This window comes from Pyrgilauda ruficollis, unplaced genomic scaffold, assembly GCF_017590135.1.
Source record: "Pyrgilauda ruficollis isolate IOZ18807 unplaced genomic scaffold, ASM1759013v1 scaffold4, whole genome shotgun sequence".
Classification (NCBI taxonomy): domain Eukaryota; kingdom Metazoa; phylum Chordata; class Aves; order Passeriformes; family Passeridae; genus Pyrgilauda; species Pyrgilauda ruficollis.
Window position 1 is genome coordinate 6737024 of NW_024525489.1, and position 16342 is coordinate 6753365.

The following is a 16342-nucleotide window of genomic DNA, read 5'->3' on the forward strand; positions in this document are numbered from 1 at the left end:
AGTCTTGCTGACTCACAGACTGCCTTATGAATACAAACAGCAAAATATACCAACAATATTAGCCAAGTAAGACTGTAATTAGTAAAGAAAGTGGAAGATAATTCTAAGCTTTCCTATATAATGAAGGAAAAATAGCTCGACAACTCCAGAATACAATTCAAATTACTTAAAATTTCCTTTCTTGGAACCAGGTCTGCTATCAGATGCATATGAAATACTCAAAACAGTTTAAAATTATTATTTGAATAGCTAGGTAAATAGAAGGGCATTCCAAGAAGGAGCTGAAGTCATCAGTGGAAATCTATGTGCAGTAATAAGCTTCTATCCTTTCCTCATACAGGGAAAACATTAGAGAAATCCTAGGGAGAGTAACATGTGAAGACAGGCCAAAGAAACCAAACCATTATGAGGTATTGGTCAGCCTCCAGGAGCTTTTAATCGTTTGTGTTAGTAGTTAGTGTCTTAACATACAAGTGGATTTACTACCTGGTGATGAAGATTATTTTAGGCTTTCTTCACAGAGCAAAACTGTGAACTCTATTCTACAGATGTAGACACTAGAGGTTTGTCTGTGAGGAGCTCAGAATTACAGTGCTTTATATCTGGTTTTCAGGATAGGACCTGGAGTTGGGAAAAAAGAATACATTTATCTTTTATTCATCTTGCTCCTTCTTTAATATAAACAACTAGAAAGTAAAATCAGAAAACATCATATTCTTCATTCTTTTCTGTAGTTTGGGGCACTTCTCTCCTTCATGTACTATAACAGTAAGTAGGGCTATTTATTAGTTATCCCATGTGCATGACATTTTTCTTAATTGATGCTTGTAAAAACATTGTCCTTGGATTAAAAGTTTCATCAAATACTATAATTATTATTTAGCATGCTTTTAAGTCATTAATATATCTCTATGTGTGTATTTATACCTATTTCTGAGGGACAGAAGTATGTATGTGTACCTAACCACTTTTTATCTAATTTCTAAACAACCAGGAACCTTTGGAAAAATCTGGATATCTGTTAAAAATGGGTGGTAAAGTAAAGACCTGGAAACGACGGTGGTTTGTGCTTAAAGGAGGTGAATTGCTATATTACAAATCTCCAGTAAGTACATGTAACTTACCTGTTGTTTTGTATTAGATTGGTTACTGATAATCTAAGGCTGCTAGAAAGGGAAAAAAAAAATGCACTTCTGGTTTCTGAGCTGTTAGAGAGTGATTCAGTACTCACTTCCTCAAGAGGTGTACAAGGTACACAACGTCTAACCAGAGAGTATTTATCAAGATTAATGTTTAAATTAGTCCTATATTAATTTATTGCTGTTTGTTGGTAGATTTAAAATATTCTTTGTTCCATTCTTTCCATACCAGAGTGATGTTATTCGAAAGCCTCAAGGTCAAATTGAGCTTAATGCATCCAGCCACATTGAAAGGGGTGATGGAAAACAAACAATTCAGGTGCCTGCTTTTCTCCTCTGTTGGTGTTTCAGCATTCCCTCCATCCCCAAAGCCAACCCCTCGTTCCAATCCCTGTTGCACTGGAAGTCCAAGTGTGGACTTGTAATTAAATAATCAGTGCCTTTCATTTGAAACCAAAGAATTGTTTCAGTGACATAAAATATAAAAAGGCCTACCTGGAGTCTTGTTTGTATTGCCACAAAGGTTAGATCATCACATATGGGATAGAAATAAAGAGAGCAGTCATGGGGTCAACCATTGGGGTAGAAAGAATTCATTTGTCTGAAAAGAGAAGTGAGTTTTCTCAACTTGCCATCCTGGAACTTTCCAGATGAAGATTTAGAAAGAGTGTCTCTGCTCTGTCTGGTCATGGAATGTTTCATTACTAAAATGTACTTCAGGGAAGATAAACTCCCCGAAGTTGTAAAGCTACATTGGGTGGTGTATGTTACAAATCCCACACTGTGAGGTCAAATACGTCAATTCCTGAAGCTCAACACATCTTTGTTACTTCACAGCTGACCACAGAGAAACGAACATACTACCTGACTGCAGATTCCCCCAATATCTTGGAGGAATGGATCAAAGTACTGCAGAATGTTCTTAAAATACAGGCTGCCAGCCCACTCTTTGTACAGTCTGAAATCAAGCCAACCATGAAAGGATTACTTACGAAGGTAGGAAAACACTTCTTCCCCCAGTCTGCTTTGTTGTTTAGGCCAACACTGTTTAGGTCAACACTGACCTTACTGTGCTTTAGATGAGCATCTCATCTAATGCTCGGATTCTTATGCCCTTAATAGAGTTACACAGTTTAAATCTTATGTCCAGTAATGTGGATAGGAATTTGAACCAAGACATGCATTCCCAGTATCATCAAAGTTCAGAGATGGTGAAAATAGTCGGTATTTTCTCTGTCTGTGATTATTACAGATGTTCTGTAATTACAGGTGAAACATGGATATTCCAAAAGGGTTTGGTGTACCCTAGTTGGAAAAATTTTGTATTATTTCCGTAATCAAGAAGACAAGGTAGGTTCCTTTCTTGCTTCTTCAGAGAATGTAGACTTTAAACAGAAACCTATAGCTTTATTAAGGTACAGTTGGCCTTGGTATTATACAGAAATTGTCAGCTTGGAAGATTCTGTCTAATAGCCAGCAATGCAGACCACATCCATTGGTCTCTTTCTACAGGATGTGATACGTATTATGCATGTTATCCCTAGCTGAAGGGGGACACTGGTTTGCCTGGAGTTCAGGTGTCCCTTTCTGACAGGCATCAGAAAAGACCCAGCTGTCATGTAGTTCTGGAAGCAGACCTTTTCTTATGTCTCTTGCAGTGGGCAGTGACTGCAAGTTTCAAGAATTTAAATGTTCTTTCTGTCCCTCAGTTGACTTCCAAATCCTGTTCTTTGGTATGTCACTGTACATCCACAGTGCTACAAGACCCAGGACACTTCCTAGACATGACTTTCACCTGTCTGTTTGCTCCCAAGGCATTGTATTTTCTCACCAAGAAACATCTTTTTAATGGAGGCAGGTCAGAAACAGGATTTTGAACTGTCCACTGAGCCATCATAAAAAAATCAGTAGAAATTCTCATATTTGTGTACTTCTGTTTTAAGAAGATAATCACACTGGAGTCAGTAATTCATATCTTTTGTGTAGAGCCAGTTATTCCCTTTGTCATCCTTTCCTTTTATACCCATTTTAAACCTCAACGAAACCCCATTTCTAGAACTGTATGAATAAGATAGCAGTAACCATCCATCAAAACATATTAATTGCTCTTTAAAACAATGTAAAACAGGGTTTGGGCATCAACTGGCTTAAGTGTAATCTCAAGCTCTCACTACAGAGACATTAAAATTAACATAAAATTTCTCCTAGGGAAAAATCTCTATGTTTAACATATCTGACATACAAATTTATGTATTTTTACCACTGAGTATTTTGGCATTTTAGCATGCTCTTTAGTTAAGAATTTGAGTTCTTGGATTTTGAATTCTGAGTATTTCCCTCACATCTGGAAGAAGTTTAGCTGCCCTTTTAAAGTAAAATTGAAACGAGTTTGCTAACTTGGAACAGAATGAGAATTCAGCTTTTGTAAGCAGAATATGTATGAAAAGTTTTCCAAAACTACTTTATTTCTAATGTTCAACAATATGCTAATTAAAATCATGTTTTCTGTAGCTGACTGTGTCTGTGCAGAAATAAATTACACAATCTGCAGTGGTTAATGCAATAATGGAGTCCATTTAATTGACCTCCTTTCAAAATGGAATTCAAACTAAAAAGCCAGCCAATTGTGTTTTAGTTAAACTTGGTGAATAAATCAATCTTGACTACTTACATGTGAAACGACATCTTTTGATTCTCAGAATCTTATCTTACTCAAAAAGTTGAATGCTTCAGAAGCACTACAGAAAATACAAATCACCACATCATTATTTAATCCTTACCAGTGGTGCTGTGGGAAGGGAGGGAGTTTTGTGCAGAGCAGCCAGTCAGCTCTCTCAGTCCTGTCACCCAGTTGTGAAGAGATTTCATGCTGTATTTATGTTTGTTGAGGCTTCCTATTGATAAGGGCTATGAAATAATTACTTCTGTGAACATTTCCTCTTGAATGGCTTTTTTAGATAAAATATTTTCTGCTAAATGATGCTAACTACATAACCACCTCAACACTGAAGCTCTGTGATCTCTCACACTGGAGAAAGAAACCAACTAGAAGGTCTATCACACAAAAAAATTACCTTTTGAATTTAGAGTATGAACAAACCAATACATCAACAATACATTCCTCTCCTCTAAAATAACGAGATCATAATTAAAGTTCTAGGCTTGACACAGGAAATTTTTGCTTGGAACCAGGTTTGGGAACTCTGGAGAATGCCTTCTTTCACCCTAACATACATTTATTGCATTAGCTATATATAGAGGCAGATCTGGAAAAGAATTTTTGAAAACCTCATTTTTAGACTTTGGCACATATCAGTCTCATTTTGCTCTCTGCAACATCTGGCTTATCTGACATTCCTTGGCAGGACTGAAAATGAGTAAATACCAATGGGTATGGATGGTAGTTCACGTTTTAATTTCTATTATTTGCAGAATAAGAAAAAATTGTGTATAATAATAAATATAGTAATATATAATTCAAAATCAGTATGCACTGAAACAAACATTACCCCTCTCACCATTTCTCATATTTACTTTTAGTTTCCTCTTGGTCAAATCAAGCTTTTTGAGGCAAAGGTTGAAGAAGTTGACAGGTCCTGTGATTCTGATGAAGATTATGAAGCCAGTGGTCGCAGTTTATTATCAACCCATTACACTGTTGTTATCCACCCCAAAGACCAAGGACCCACTTATCTTCTTATAGGATCCAAACACGAGAAGGTAATAAATGGATATTTTTATTGAGCTTCAGTAGCACATCTGTGAGTATGATGCTGTGATATGAATATTTCTTGAGAAGGAGAAGGACTACAAGTCACCTGGCTTGTATTTTGATATCATAAGGTTCTGCTTTATTAACATCAATTAGAACTTGTCTGCAAATCAATGCTAGTGTAGGTAATCCTTGTTAAAATAGACAAAAATATGCAGGCTTGCCTACATAAGTAGATGGTGCAGAATATCTGATATGCTGTAATGAGAATTTTGCTCACATACAGTAACCTGTAGACAGAACTGTAGCTGAGGTTACAGGGTACTTACTAATATCCATTTTCACTGACAAGACTAACATAGCACAGACTTGCCCTACTGTAGTAAAGCAGCAACGAGAGGCAGGGTTAAAACCATTTTTATTATTGTTGCTTCATTGTAACCAAGAAATCTTGTAGACCTCATTTTGCTTTCTGGACTTATCCCCAGGTTAGCAGGATCTGGCAGTGATAAAAAATGATTTATGTAAGCTTCTGGAAGAGGAAAGGAAGAAAGCCCTGACAATTAGACATGGTTTCTGAGGATAAAAACTTTTGGAGAGCCCTGTCCAATCTTCTTTACTTAATATTTGTAACATAGAGACCATGAACGTGTGTTTATTCAACCAAAGGCAAACTTCTTTGGGCTTCAAAAGGAGTGCATGATAGGGTTTCAAGTTGAGAGCAGAAACCTGATGTAGCAGCTCCTTCCAGCACAGAATGAGTGAGCTGCTATGTTTTTCTCCTTTAGGACACGTGGCTTTATCATCTGACAGTTGCAGCTGGAAGTACCAGTGTAAATGTTGGATCTGAGTTTGAACAACTTCTTTGCAAATTATTAAATGTGGAAGGTGATGCCAGTAAGTTTATTTTCATTTCAACATACTGATCTTCCAATGCTTATTTAGTAAATGTACTTATGAACTGAATTAATTGCAAAATGTATATATTTTATCCATTTAGCTTCTCAAATTTGGAGACATCCTACCCTTTGCCATAGCAAAGAAGGAATTACTTCCCCTCTTACAACACTGCCATCAGAAGCCTTGCAAACTGAAGCAATTAAATTATTTAAGGTAAAACCATAGCAGATGCCTTTTTTAATAACTGACTATTTTAACTCTTTGCTACAGAATGGCTGTTAGTTGGCTTACTAGAGAGATTCAACAGCTAAGAAAAAAAGAGATGTTTATTTTTATCTTTAGTGGAGGTAACTAATGGACAGCAGCAAAATTATTACCACACCAAAGACCATCACGTCCAATGTAAAGATGACCTTTAGTTGTGAAGGAGCAGTTTAGGCTTCAGCTTTTGGTGTTCCTACTTATTTGATAAGTTATTGATAAAGTGCAAGTTAGTAGAGAAATCCATGACCACCATGAGTGATAATAATTTTACCTTGAAGTTCACAGCTCCAAAGAATCTAACAGCATGGACAGATCTCTGGATTCAGAAAACTGTATCTGAAAAACTATTTTTTCAGTTAGATTCAGGGAAAAAATCATAGGCAAAAGTTTTGTTGGAGACACATTTAAATAATCTGGGAGATCTTTTAAAAATCAGAAGAAAAAGAAAGTAAATTTTAAGTTTAGGCAAGTCATGGATTATTTAAAACTGAGATAGAAAGCAGGGGTTGTATTGCTCTTTTTAATAAAAAGGAAATATTTTCATATGAAGTAGCTATTCTTTAAAGAGCAATTATTCATTAATATAAATAGAGAAAATATTCCATAGAAAATAAATTACAAGTGAAATAAATTACAAGTTGGAAGGCATGGAGGTTGGATAAATGAACTTTCTCCACAAAACTTAGATGAGTCTAAAGAACAAATTCCCTGAAGCATGCACTATCTGGAGAATTGTGATGTTATGGTTCAGATCTAGAGAGGAATTCAAGACAAGCACTGTATGCTTCGTCATGGACACTTTTAGGCAAACTTTCCAGCTTATTTCTCTGGGATGTTTGAAGCACTTCAAAGAAGTACATCCATCTTATTTTCTGCAATCCTGCAGCACGAAAATTTACAAGGAAATGTACTTCTTTGATAAAAACAAATTTACATCTACTTGAAAATCACTTTTCAGACCAAATTCAAATCACAGACACTTGCCTAAAGTAAATAATTAAAGATTACTTATAGGACCTTTATTGAAACCTTGTAGAAATCAGCTTAGAAGTCAGGTAGGGAATTTAGAAACAGATCATGTCATGTTTCAGTTATCCCATTTATGATAAAAATAGACTAGAAATAGACTGGGCTTCAATCAACTTCTTGTATTTTTGCTTATATCCCTTAAAATTCAACTATTGTATACAGTACATGCAACAGGTAATATATATACTTTCTTCTAACACAGCACAACAAAAGCTTAACATCTGGCTTTCTTGAGACAGTACTGGGTATAGGCAAGGTCATATACCCATATACTTAACCTACGGTAAAAATACCATGGAAAGCCAAGATGTAAATCAATGGCTCTGAGTTATGGATTTTTTATGTGTATATGCTGCTGTGTTGTGCTATTTACAGAAGCATTTTACATTGTCTGGCACTGAGAGCTGTAGACATTGAATTTCCACGTAGAGCGGTGAGCTGTGTTCAGCATGTCCTTAAACTTGCCTGCCACCACAATTGTTCCAACTCCTGTTACAGTTCACTCCATTAGATACAGAGTGAAAAGCATGGGTTGTAGGAGGTGTTTCATCTCAAGTCTCCCTGTATTTCATCCATTCTGGCCCCTTTTCACCCCATTTTGCAGAACCAGCAGAGTTTTCCAAGTCTACTGGTAAACTTACAAATTGCAATTTCAATTAAAGTACACTTTTGATATACAGACATCTTAAAGATTTGGCAAATCTCCCTTGTATGTAAACTCACTTGCTTATTATTTTACATCTAGACCTGCCAGTTGTTTATAAATGCTGCAGTTGACTCTCCTGCCATTGATTACCATGTATCTTTGGCCCAAAGTGCTTTGCAGATCTGCCTCACACATCCTGAACTTCAAAATGAGATCTGCTGCCAGCTTATTAAACAGACCAGGCGTCGACATCCACAAAACCAGGCAGGACCAATACAGGTAACCCAGTATTTATTTTAATGGTAGTGATTTCAGCAGCAATGAAGGAACTACACAGAGTGTTTATGATGGTAAAGACGCTCTGTTCTTCTGCAGCATCTGCTGAGTTAAGATCCAATTCACTGCTGCTGTGTTTTCCTGAACAAAGCTGATGCTATCTTCCACAAAGTATGTGTATCTGGTGGTAGATTATATCTCTGCCCATGCTGTTTGTAAAGGGTGGACATAAAATGGGCTGTCTTCAAGTCAAGTGTTAAGAAAGAATGTAAGAAACCTAATTCTTTTTTACTGCTCTTTCCTAAGAGAAGTGCTGCCTCAGGAAGCTTGGTGTGTTAAACCACATAGCAAATGACTCAATAGCATGAGTGTGAAGTAAAGATGTGGTGCCATGTAGTGGAATATCACATAAGGCTCAGGTTTCTGATGGATGTCCCCTCTTGTGTGCCATGCTGTTCTGCATTCACCCTGCATGCTGCATTATTAATACATACTTGAAATTCCTCCCTTTGTCCACTGCCAGCTATTCACTGCTATCCAGATACAAAATGAATTGAAAGGAAAGCCAATACTTGGAGCTTGCATAGAATTAACAGAACTGGAACATTACACTTACAATGGAGTAATACCTGCAGAAGTAGGAGACTGATCAGAAAATGTGAAAGGAAGTTACCATATCAAGGCTTCTGTAATAGACATGTTTTTCTTTTACCATAGAAAGTAGCACATGACCAGCAGCCATACCTATTAGCTAGAAACAGCCTGTACCTGGGAGATGGCTGCTGTGTGGAGAGGCACTGGCACAGGATGCCCAGAGAAGCCATGGGTGCCCCATCCCTGGAAGTGTTCATGGCCAGGTTGAATTGAGCTTGGAGCAACCTGGTCTAGTGGAAGGTGTCCCTGCCCAATGCAGGGGGTTGGAACTAGATGACCTTTAAGGTTCCTTCCATTTTATGATTCAATGTGTGCATTGCTAAAACATTCACAAAGCTTTTATAACAGACATGGTATATTCATGTCAGTTAGCACACACTGAAGCTACATATGGCTGATGGCATTTAAACTTACTGTAATTTTCTTTGATACTCTTCTTACCATTAGCAAGGCCTTCCCTCTGATGAAGATAAATAAGTTGTTGTTATCCTAATCCCCTGGAATGATTTTTAAGAGCTATTACATGCAGTAAAATGTTTTCAGCCTAACACTAAGTTTTTTGAGTCCTAAATTCCTGCTGTAGTCTCCTACCCTTGATTCTGCTGCAGTGTATACCTTCAACAGAGCCAATGCTATCTCCATCAAAGTACAGATATTTGATGAAAGGCAGTATCTGTGCCAGTGCTGTCAAATTTCTTTTTAATACCAAGCAAGCCAGATAAATCAAGATAGAGAAACATTGTTTTTTAAATCTTAGTGTGAAGCATTGATGTACTGATTGTGAGAAAAATAGTTGCAACATTAGTAAGTGTGTATCAGGGTACATGAGAGCACTCTGTATTAAGTGAAACCAATGAATACATACTGAGCAACAACAATATACCAAAATATTGAATTACTGTTTTTTTAAAAGTTACTGCAAATTTGGTAGAAGAAAAAATGTCTTATGTGTTGCTTCATAACGTGTAACAGGAGAGCTGAATTAAAATTGCACAGGCTTCTCCTCATATCATAATGCTTGGCCGTGCAGCCTAAGTATTTCTTTTCCTTTGTATTAACTGCTTTTTATACAAACTCAGCTGCTTTCCCATTTCCAGACCCAAAAGAAACTTGGTGTACACATGTAAACAGACAGAGAGTATTGGGCTTTTCAATGAGGTTATATGCTTATTTACTCAGCTTTTTCTCTGTTTTTTTCATTCCTATTTCAGCAGTCTCAACTTGGCACAGTAAGCTGCACTGCTGGCCAGCAGCCACAGCAGGAAGTTTTATGCTGTAGGATGTTTAAAACAGTGAATGTATTCCTTTTGTTCAGGGCTTGCAGCTCTTGGCCCTCTGTGTTGGACTCTTCCTGCCCCAGCATCCATTCCTTTGGCTTCTTAAACTTCACTTAAAGAAGAATGCAGATTCCAGGTGTGCCTGAATATTATTACCCAGCTAGTCAACTGGTCTTTCTGAAGTACCTTGTTTTCAATCTTTCCTGTCATGTATCAGATCTTTTGATGTATATTTTTAAATTAATTTGAGTAGAATTGCTACTAAAATATAGCACATGTTACTTCTGTGCATCACCTGGGAAAGTTATAAGTTTAAAAAAAAAATATTTTTTAGTGTATACTCTGACTGTATGTTGCAAAACTGTGAAAGCCAAAATATGGCAGTTACACAACACACCCTGAGCCATGTTCATCTTTGGCACAATTCTGCTGGTCTCAGTAGACTAATTCTAATTCCACGTGCAAAAAAATGTGTTGGAAATCTCAGAGAGTGAAATCTGCATGCTCCTCCCATCTGACCTCTCCAGAAATATTCACTCACAGTTTACTATCCTTTCAATCACTCCCCAGAAATTGCCTTATTTCTCTTTTTGCCACAGGACTGAATTTGGGAAATACGCTATATATTGCCAGCGCTGTGTAGAACGTACCCAGCAGAATGGAGACCGAGAAGCCAGACCTTCCAGAATGGAAATCCTTTCCACTCTCCTGAGAAATCCCTACCACCATTCCCTGCCCTTCAGTATTCCAGTTCATTTCATGAATGGCATATATCAGGTAATGTCATGCAGGCCACGAAATCTGAGCTCTTCCAACCCCCTGCTGTCAGCATATACACGAAGCAGTGCATCAAAAAGAGTAAGGTAAACATGGCTCAAGTTTCGTCCTGTGCCAGTGCCAGCAATGGCAGGCACAAAGTACTTGTGATCTGATTTGATCAACTAAGAGTAAAGGTTTGGGGGAAAATCTTGAAGAAAAAAGTAAAACCTTGTAAGAGTGAGAACTGCCAAAACTCTGTTTCTTATTTAACCTGACCACCAGATGAATGAATTAGACTGAAGGAAAAGGAAAGGTATTAAATTCCACTTCCTTTCATCAGACATCTTGGAAGTTAAATATCTCAGTGAAGGCCTGGAAGCACAGCTGTAACTCCCATTATCAGTCCTGAAGGATAACCATATTTGTTACAGAACAAACATGGTTCCATTCTTAACTCTCTGGGGACATCATTAGTCAAAGCCCCTAGGAAACATTCCATGGGCTTCCAAGCATGCTGCTTCACATCCTGGTTTATGTTTCCAGCTGTGAGAGATGGCTGAGAAGAGTTTTAACAATTCATAGTATTCCTAGATAGAAAGAAACTTTTTATATGAAATCAAAGCTATATCAAATATTTTTTTTTCAGATTGTCACAGAAGTACTTTGCATTTTTTCATCTCTAAGTTTCTTGATTGCTTACTGCTTGCCCAGTAAAACAGAAAAAACCAACATCCTTTAAATCATCCTAAAGGGTTTCAAAATTGAAGTTTGGAGAAGAAAAGGAGTAACTGCTCATTAGTTATTTACTGCCCAAAATTGTATAGTTACAAGAGCTAAGAAAATTGTAATTAAATACATAAATTACTTCAGTAGGATCAGCAAATAACAATTATAGTGGTATTAAAAACTCTTGTCTTAACCTCTGAAGATTCATCAGATTTTTATTTTAATGCCAAGCACTGAGAAGTTCAAACAATAGTTCATGATCCATTTTCAAGACATTTTTTTACCAAAACGTTTTCAACATGTCAAATACAGGAAAACACTGTCAATACAGACTGAAGTGAACATCAGCCACTGCTATCTGTAAAGAAGCTATCTGCCATCTCTTGCTAAAATGCTTCAATACCAGTCACAGCAAACAGAAGTTCATATCTGGGGAAGTAAAATTTAGAAGGTTCTGTATATTACTGACCTGTGTAATAGTGACAAAGCAACATTCATAAACTATTTTAGATCTTCCAGTGTAGATCTGTCACCTGATTTCCCTCCAAAGTTGCACATGATTAAAAATGATTAATTGATCTCATTTGCTTCTCCACTATATTGAAAAATGCAGGAAATTATAATCTTCATTTATCAAATAGTATTTTTCACAAAAAGCTCAGATACTAGACTGCTATCTGTCATATAAATTCTGTAACAGAATTCCAAGTGTAACAAGTGCAAGAAAACAAATTCCACTAAACTAACTTCCAATGTGGAAATCTTTTTCAGGCCCTTTATGGCAATTTTTAATTTCCAATTACAGTAATGGATGAAATGGGTCTTATAGTTCCACCATTATTCTAGAAGTATTATATTTCAAAATCTTAGATTTAAAGGGGGAACAGGTATGTGTTTGATAGCAGAATACTATTTGGCTTCTTTTTTAGGTTGTTGGGTTTGATGCCTCTACTACAGTAGAGGAATTTCTGAACACTCTGAACCAAGATACAGGGATGAGGAAACCAGCTCAGTCAGGATTTGCACTGTTTTCTGATGATCCCTCTGGCAAGGATATAGAGCACTGTCTTCAAGGAAACATCAAGGTAAACAAAAGCCTCTAATGGACTGTGCATATAAAAAAATAAAGTATCTTCATTTGACAGAAATCTCTTCAGACAATGTAAAGGAAAACGTTTTTCAGGTTGAAAACTGTCTTTTTTTCTTAATGTGAAAGGAAAGATTTTTTTTTTAAAAGATCACTTTTTCAGTTGCTGAAGTTCATTCAATGAACTATAATTAAAAGCTTTCTCCAAGAGATCTGTATTATTCAGAGAAGTAACAATTGTGTTAAAAAACAAAAAGTAAGCTGTTACAGTTCTTTAAAACTAAGGAGCATTAGAGTCAAACATGGATTTAGAGATTTCAGTCAACATTTTTGATATAGCTCCAAAAGATGACCATGTGAGGTCCAAGAAGTCATTGATACTGGGATGGAGATCCCGGGAAATTAAAAAAAAGAAATTGTTCTTTCTCTAATACAGAATAGACTTAAGGCTGAGTTTAAGAAATTTCCAATTTTTGGCTTGCCATTGTCCTGAATTCTAAATTTTAGCTCCCTCTATTGCTAGAATTAAATTCTTAGCAGTAAAATGTGACAAAACAGAATATAATCTGTGTTTTAGTAAAATATTAGTTACTTTCCAAGTCTTTTAGCAACTAATGAATCATTAATTTTTTGTGTTTCTACCATGTAGCTTTTTGCACCCTTTGGCCAATGCTCACAGCTGCACTTTTGAGTTACAAGGTGTGGTATAACCTGACCTTGGTGATAAACAAGCGGTGTCACCACAATCAGAAAAATTACCATATGGAAAGCAAAATTTCTAAAGCATGTACTTATTTTCTAGGTAACTGTAACTTTAGAAACTACTCATGTTACTGCTTCCAGGAAAGCTCTTTTATGAAGGAATAGTGACATGAAGCCCAGTTGGGGTCCTAGGATCTCTGTTCTACCTCCTCCCCATCTGCCCAGCTACCCACCTACACAGATTGTTGTGAACCACTTTTGGTGCATTTTTAAACAAACTTCATTCCAACTTTATAGCAGTTACTAGAAAGGACCTGAAAAACTTGGGCATGTAGTAGAAGGCAGAGATCAAAGGCATTTGATTAATTATATAACAACTCGCTCTGTGTTATTACACATTCATTGGCAGCTGCTAAATCAAGTACCTGGCCTTTCCATGTCATGGCTTGTTTCCAAAGGTAGTGCATGTGTTGCAGTATAAACAAAAACAAAAAATGTTAATTATTAAACACTTTGACTAAGAAATACAAGTAAGGTTATACTTCGGTGAGTTTAAAAATTCAGGCTGTGTATGTATCTAATAACTGATAGGTAGAGGACATTAAAATAAGTTGACAGTTTCTTTTCAAGGTGTTTTCAAATAGGAAGACATGCCAGTTTTGTACTGCTTTCCTTCTAGATCTGTGACATTATTTCAAAATGGGAGCAAGCCTCCAAAGAACAACACCCCGGGAAATGTGAAGGCACAAGGACTGTCCGCCTTACTTACAAAAACAGGTTTGTTTAGCAAGTATAATATCTCTGCCTTGTCCCAAGATTTGTTTTTCAGTTTCTGCAGTTTCTTCATCTGAGAAACACTGGCTGACTTGAAACTTGCAACAAAAATAGTAAATGGGTGTAACTGGACAATTTTTTTTAATAGTTACCTTTTTTTAGTTCTTAAAGAGGTGAAGAGGGCTGCAAAAAATTCCCACTGAAGTCAGAAGACTGACATGAAATATTTACCCATTGGTTCAAGTACAAGTGTTCCTCTGCTAATGTGTTTTGACACTGAAATAAACATGTCACATTCAGAGCAGATACTGCTAATCCTCAGGGCTAATGCATTTCCGTGTCTTCTTTATTTAATAACTTTCTGTCTTTTCTGTAGGCTTTATTTTTCAGTTCAAGTTCATGGGGAGACAGACAGAGAGAAGCTGCTGCTAGTGTATCAGACAAATGATCAAATAGTCAATGGACTTTTCCCTGTAAACAAAGAATTAGCAATGGAATTGACAGCCCTTTTAGCTCAGGTAATCTTTATGCATGGATAACACACACAGCAGTTTTTCAGGAGAAAATCTTAAACAAACTGATCCAGGATTGCTTGACACTCAATTGACCTTCACCTTTTACATATGGGTATGCAGGAAACAGACTGGGCTGGGATCTTTGTGTAAGGCAATTCTTAACTGGTGTGGAAATGCTTTACAGCATTCGCTGCTGCTGGCACCAGTAAGGCTAAAATGTGCTTTCCCTCTTACACAGCAAGGCTCTCTGGCATTTAATATCATGTAATCATGTACCATTTCTTCATTCACTATTCCTTCCATGATTTCTGCAAGTTAATTGTCAAAAGTAACAGCTCTTCAAAGTCTAAGAGTCTTTTACTAGGCATGGTCTTGATAGGATGTTTTATTTTTTAAAAATTAAAAGCTCAAATGAAGGGTTTTGAGAAACTAAATTGTAAATGTAAACTGATTTGTGTCAGATGGAGATACAGCAATCTAAGAGCAGAAGTAATATTTTGTCTGTAAAATTTGTGTTTGATATTTAACTTTTTTCCATGGTAGATAGAAAATAAGAAAGAGAAAATCACTAGTGTGACTTTTTTATCAATTAAAAGTATACATTATTTGACAAATTTGCTTTCTTTTATACTTGGTCAAACAGATCAGAAGATAGTTCATAATATCCAGCTAGAAAATTACTTTAGAGTAACAAAAAACTTTTTTAATGGACTTTCCCTTAGGTAGAGATTGGAGATTTTGAACGGCCTTTCTCAACTCCAGCAGGGCAAGTCACTTCCCAGTCCAAGTCCAACCAAACACTAAAGCAAGTTTTGGAGAGATTCTACCCTAAGAGATACAAGCAAGGTTGTTCAGATGAACAGTTAAGGTGAGATGGGTTTTTTGATTCATATTCTCTAAAGATTTAGGAGCGAAACAAGGAAGTTTTAAATTGTCATTGGGAATAACATATTGTTGAGCTATATTTGCCTAAACTTGTGTTTGAAACTCATTTTCTTGCTAATCTAAACAACCCATTTCCTTTGCACATTTCTACTCTAAACAAAGGACCATCATTAATAACACATTCCAGCAAAAGATGTAGCAGTTACTACATAGTGTTACAAAACACAGTGATTTTGAAATTCTTATTTTTCTTACACAGCAAATCTAAACGAGGTCTGAGTGTGCAGGGACTAAAGAGTTACTGAAGTAAAGGACATGAGGACATGATCTGTTTGTTATTCTAGTGTGCAATCTCTGGCAGCTAGTCCAATTGGCAATGTGTAACTTAGTGGACTTACTGGTAAGGTATCACTTTATTTAAAATTAATAACCTGCAAGGCATTTAAATCAACACCTACTGACATGAAAATGAGCGAAACAGTGTAATAAATTACAGTGATACAGCAGTTTTGAAGTCCAGTAAACATCATAGAAATGTTCTTCAGTACAGAAGATTTTCAGGTTGAGAAAATGTAAAGCTATTATTATATGCTCATAGTAACATTATTACATAGAAGACAATGGGGCATTCAGACTCACGCAATTAACTTCAAAGAACAAATTATAAAAGCTCTCAGATTAGATTTAACTCATGGAGGAAAAGTAAAACACCTGTTGAACTCTTTAAGTAGTCCTACACTACCAGCTGGCAGAGCTGGAGATCTGTGGCATGGGAAGAATGACTCTGTGCCTGCCCTATTGCCTGTATTTTTTTTGCTAAGGGTGCAGTTTGACCTCATAAACAGCAAGACCAAAGCTGCAAGTGATGGATCTCCCTTTAGTACCCATTAGCCCTCCCTTTTCTTGGGCTACATCTAATAACCTTATGGCCACTGGGTAAGTCATCCCTGCAGATCAGTGTCCTAGAAAGGTAGTCTGGTCTGGGGGTTTTTTGAGA

The 16342-nt window shown here is 36.6% G+C and overlaps 1 protein-coding gene across 4 annotated transcripts in view; it reads left to right on the forward strand.

Moving 5' to 3' along the window:
• The window catches only part of PLEKHH2 (pleckstrin homology, MyTH4 and FERM domain containing H2), a 52554-nt gene that overhangs the window by 31234 nt on the left and 4978 nt on the right, over window positions 1-16342 (forward strand). For all 4 annotated transcript variants that reach the window (XM_041477160.1, XM_041477158.1, XM_041477159.1 and 1 more), the window contains exons 13-26: window positions 995-1105; window positions 1372-1458; window positions 1977-2135; window positions 2409-2489; window positions 4680-4859; window positions 5640-5748; window positions 5852-5964; window positions 7790-7969; window positions 9936-10033; window positions 10497-10674; window positions 12312-12467; window positions 13851-13948; window positions 14322-14463; window positions 15183-15328. In XM_041477160.1, the coding sequence (XP_041333094.1) occupies window positions 995-1105; window positions 1372-1458; window positions 1977-2135; window positions 2409-2489; window positions 4680-4859; window positions 5640-5748; window positions 5852-5964; window positions 7790-7969; window positions 9936-10033; window positions 10497-10674; window positions 12312-12467; window positions 13851-13948; window positions 14322-14463; window positions 15183-15328 (1838 nt within the window). The remainder of the gene's footprint in view (window positions 1-994; window positions 1106-1371; window positions 1459-1976; window positions 2136-2408; window positions 2490-4679; window positions 4860-5639; window positions 5749-5851; window positions 5965-7789; window positions 7970-9935; window positions 10034-10496; window positions 10675-12311; window positions 12468-13850; window positions 13949-14321; window positions 14464-15182; window positions 15329-16342) is intronic.